The 5,000-nt window shown below is 37.2% G+C and overlaps 2 protein-coding genes across 2 annotated transcripts in view; one reads left to right on the top strand and one right to left on the bottom strand.

Moving 5' to 3' along the window:
• Nucleotides 1-740, top strand: part of LOAG_10403 (hypothetical protein) — a gene marked incomplete at both ends in the record, with an annotated part of 801 nt that extends 61 nt beyond the window's left edge. Inside the window, 3 exons of the mRNA XM_003145927.1 lie at nt 1-246; nt 345-392; nt 601-740. The exon at nt 1-246 is cut by the window's left edge and continues 61 nt beyond it. Coding sequence (XP_003145975.1) covers nt 1-246; nt 345-392; nt 601-740 — 434 coding nt within the window. The remainder of the gene's footprint in view (nt 247-344; nt 393-600) is intronic.
• Nucleotides 741-2,327: 1,587 nt separating this feature from the next.
• On the bottom strand, nt 2,328-3,503 carry LOAG_10402 (hypothetical protein; the record flags this gene model as incomplete). The annotated part of the gene is made up of 4 exons (XM_003145926.1): nt 2,328-2,414; nt 2,518-2,625; nt 3,080-3,256; nt 3,363-3,503. Coding segments are annotated over 4 exons (513 nt in total), but the record flags the coding sequence as incomplete, so codon positions are not given.
• Between the last annotated feature and the right edge of the window lie 1,497 nt (nt 3,504-5,000).

The following is a 5,000-nucleotide window of genomic DNA, read 5'->3' as shown; positions in this document are numbered from 1 at the left end:
TAGAGGTCGTGACCTTCAATAGAACCCCAGCAGTTTACTCGACAGTGTGCCATCCTATCTATTTAGGCTTGCATCTATTCGATATACAACAGAAATCACTGCTTCATCGCTCATCGCATTCCCTCGATCCATCCGTGGACCTTTCATACCATTCCTCCTTTTTTCTCCTTACCCAAGTGGTAAAGAAAACAATCAGCAGAATGAGTGACGTAAACAAAGGTCGATCTGCGAAAGAACACGTTGAAGGTGCGTAGCCTATGACTTACTGCTACCTCTCAAACAACAAGCAACACTATCACTACTAAATGTAGAAATGGCAGTGCAAAAGAGGAGGCAGGCTGCAGGGAAGCAACAGCAGCCGCTGCAACAGCCAGCCGTCCCAGTCGTCGTCAGTTATTTGTCCACAGAGGTGAAATAGTGAATTGCATACGGAGGCCGCTGGCCGTTAATTCCTCTTCCCTCTGCGCCCCACCCTTATTCTATAACCTCCTCTTTTTTCCCACTTTCATTTCAAGTTTCTTCCTACACTGACTTGTCGTCGAGTGGATGGCGGGTGACGAGCATGCAGGCCTCGTGAACCTGCGCTGTGAGCATATTCAGCAAAAACCTTGACAGTCAACGGACCAGACCTACCTTGGCGCACGACAAATCTTGTGTTGAGATGCAGTGACCTTTGCCCTCTGTCCAAAGGGCATTCATTGCAAGGCAATACGGCTCACTTTTCAAACCTTAACAACTGAAAACATACTAACGCATGAGAAATATCCGATTCTTATACCCACACTACGTACTTTCCTCGTCGAATGTTAGAGTGTAGAGGTGTCCGTTTAAGTTAATGACTCAGTCAGAAATGCTCATGGATATGTCAACCCAAGTTGAATAACTCTCTCACAACAGTCGGAGATGTTTTACGGGCATCATTAGTCTGAATTTTGCTTATTTGTTGCCAGTATTTTTTTTTGCTCTTAATTTTAGGATTACTTGTGTGTACTCGTTTATGACACAACCATCTAACTTCTTCGGTGTTATTCCCTAGGTTAGAAGTTAATTAACTGAAAACTGTAGTAAATTTCACTCAGCTAGAGCAACTTTGACATAACAGTAAAGCATTGTAGTTTTTCGGAAAAAAAATAATTTCTAAATTTATGCATCCTTCTCCTCCCCTCAATTTTTGGCTGTTTTTTTCTTCAGTTTAGCAGCATGAGATAGCAGCAATGGACTTGAAGTGCATAAACAAATATCACATAAGAGAAAAGAAGAAAATGTCTGCACTTAGATTCTAACAGCCTTTCTTAAAAAAATATGCGAATCTAAATGGGCAATTTTCAACGTGCTCCGAGTTTCTGAAACACGTTTTATATTTGGGATATCAAAGCTGTTCGTAGCATCAGTAGCATCAGAAAGTAAATGGATGTGGAAGGAAAGCAAAGATCGTGTTGAGTTTCAATGAAATCACTTGAATGGCTTCCGGAATGACACACTTATAATAGCGGGTGTTCCTAAACTCACACCGAAGCACAGTTGCGGTTTGAAAGAAAAGAATGCAAGTGAGAAACTGTGAGATCAGCACGAGATGTTGTATTGGCTGGGAACAAGAGATAACGTTTCCGAACGTCAGGCTTCATTTCGTCCACTTTTGGTTGAATGTTTAGATAGTTCTCTTTGGAATCTCTAAGTGTTTGCAATTCAGTGGATTTTAAAATAATCATCCGACAAATTTGGAGAAACAAAACTTTTCACAAATTTTCATTCATTTGCTGTGAAAATTTACTTTTGGTGAATAGGCTTTTTTTGTGTAGGAATATGAGAAGCATTAACTGTTGAAATTTCGCTCAATGTTCTTCCACTAAAATGAAACTTAGTTTCAACTATTCGACTTGGTTACGAACATTTTCCTTTTCTTAGTATTTTCCTTTTTTTCTTTCTATACAGTTTTCACTGTTTCGAAATCATTCTTTCTGTTCTGTCTCAGATCCAGTGAGATATTTTTCAAAACCTTGTGAAATTTTCTAATCACATGATAACAAAAAAGATATTTAAGATGAAACAGATTAAAATTAGGTTAAGATCGTACTCTACTTGAACTGCCCGCTGTTCTTTTAAAACATTTTGTATGGGAAATCTAACATGTTTTTAAAAATAAACTGCGATCACCAACGTAAAAGAGAAAAATATTATACAAATATTCCATTTGGCAATCCCACCATTCATGTTTCCTTTTGGTTACAAACTCATTGTATTGCTTGCACATTTAGAAAGTATCAACTACCTCGTTTATCGCATGAACAAATTTAGTGATATTTAGCAGTTAAACCATTTATTAGATATTAGTAAATTGTTGTATTTAGCGCAGAAATATATTTCTTCCTCTTCTCTCTTTGATTAATGTGCAAGAAAACCGGGTAAGCATACAGCTAAAGTGTTGCAACTATGGTGAGACCTTTTCAGATCATTGTGTTTAATAAGGCAAAGGAAACATTTATCCTTCGAATGTTTTTCAAATAATTGAAAACGAACCTGACTGCTGTGTAGTGCGGACAGCTGATGCAACATTGTTGGCACTATTTGGCCATTTCTGTCATTGCAACGATTATGATGCACTAATGAATTTTGCGCAGTAGCTGCCTAAACTATATGGATTTCAGGAAATGTACAAGTTATTGTAGAATCTTTCGTCAGTTAACGTTCTAAAAATTTCGTCAATATGAATTGGTCACAAAGGTACACTGATTTTTTAAAGATGCTTACCTAAAGATATAGTTGTTAAACTGATCTTGTTCAAACTGCCTGACTTTTACGACCTAACATTCAGAAGACTTGGCTTGCTTCGAACCTTCAGAAATATTACTTGTTTTTCTAAGTTTCATATGATCACAGATAAGAAAAGTTTGAGAAGTTTAGTCTGCAATTCCTGATTATTAACAATCATTTCTTTTAAATATGATTAATAGGAGTCGTTGGAAAATTGGAACTCGTTCAAACAAAGTGATTTCTAGTGTCTTACAATATACATGAACCTTGTTGGAGATCAGTTCAGAGAGTTGGAACAAGAGAAAAAGCTTATTGCCAAAAAATAAACCTGCATCATTGAGAGAAGAGTATTTGGAGTACCAAGCAAGCCAATTTGTGCGGCCATCATTGTAGGGGTCAACAGTGGGCTAAAAGCAGTGACCGGTATACCAGGAGGTTGCAGCTGATCTGGGTTACTGGTTGTTCTTGCACTGAATGCACTTAGTATCGGTATTGCACCGTCACTCTGAAACATTGTTACATCCGGAACTTTGCATACGCGATTGGTTGTAAATGAAAAATAATCAGCAGTGAAATTTATATGTTTCTACAATGTTTTATATCATAATAACCTTTTGGTAGCGTCTAAGAAAATCAGTGGAAGCAACAGTATCGACAGTTGATGTTTCGGAGCTTCGTGACGGTGATGATGTTGCCGATGAAGGTAACAGTTCTGTGCTTGATGAATTTGCTGCTGAGATTCCGCCAAGGGTCTGAAACCCCTCCTTTTTATAAAATTTTTTGAAAAAGGCACATGATGCTTGCTATTGCTGCTTGTATATTCGTCTGATGTTGAGTCTCCGATGTTTATTTTTTATCCGTGAATTTGTTAATAGTTTGGGCAGTATTTCTAGAAAATACACGTTTCAGGACAATGGAAAAAGCGCTTAGCCGAGAAGTCCAATTAATTTGGCATCTCCAACAGCCTAATCAGTGCCCAATTACTGGGCAAAACAAACTACGATAAGATATTCTCTGGATCACAAACTTTTATATCTTTTTTACTCAGGAAAGTAAAGCGAATCACATCAGCCAAATCGCTTAATAACGCCTAACAACATTCTAGAGAGCTTGTCATAAGGAGAATTCATCGGAATGGCTGTTCAACGTGCACTGTCAATTATAGAAATGAGCATTATTTGTGCACCTAGATCAGTACTACATGTCCAAGAGGAATTAACGATATTTTCACTTTTCCAAGAACGGTTATTTGTCCATTATTGTAGCAAATAGATAGGTATTTTTCAATGCAGGTATGATTTCAACTTACAGATCTGCACGTAACCCAAGGACAAGTTTTTTCTAAACTTTTTATATCGCCAATAGTCCTAACACTATTGCTTGAATATAATTTGCTATTTTTGCCTCCCTGAGGAGTTCCAGTTTTAGTTATTAGCAGAATACGGGATTTCAAACTGTAAAAAATAACAGTACTGTTGAAATAATGAAATGGCTTGAAATCATGGGAAAAAATTCAAATTTCGGACATTTAATCTGAAATTGTATTTCTTATCAGTCGAAAAATCCTGTTAAGTGTAACAAACAAGACACGTGAATTAATTTTCCATTAAATGAATGGTGACAATTAGCATATTTGTAGAAAACAGCATTTCAAGTGTTTCACTTAATAACCACAGGTTCTAAGACGATATTCGCTATCTCTAGTCACTCATTCAGTCCTCACCTATTCGTGCTAATGACCCTGTTTGACTTTTCAAGGAATAGGCTGAAGGGTATTTAAATAGATCACTGACCCATGTACTTACCAAAACGGCTTAAAATTGTTGTAATGAATGGTTCAGGCCTGCAGGGATAAAATGAAAGTAGAGGGTGAAATTTTTAAAACGATTTTCAACTTATCAAGGTTAAATATCTAGTAAAATAAATGTAATCAAATGAAATCAACAAATTTCAAAAGGGTAGTTTGTGGTGAAGCTCTAGTGTCATCGGTGGTGTCAGTGAGTATGGAAAGAGGGCGAAGATGAGAGGGCACAGGGCAGACAGAGGCAGCTTGACCCTTGACCGCACACTTACACTCCCTCAGTACCGCTCGTACCAGTCACCCAATTCACCCCATTCGACAAACACGACTCATTTCGTTTCTTGTGCTTTCACCTCCATTCCTTCATAAGTGTATGCTTAGGGTCCGTATATATATGATATATATATATATATATATATATATATATATATATATATATATATATATA

This window comes from Loa loa, assembly GCF_000183805.2.
Source record: "Loa loa unplaced genomic scaffold supercont3.49, whole genome shotgun sequence".
NCBI classification, from domain to species: domain Eukaryota; kingdom Metazoa; phylum Nematoda; class Chromadorea; order Rhabditida; family Onchocercidae; genus Loa; species Loa loa.
This window is presented reverse-complemented; position numbering and strand designations above follow the sequence as displayed.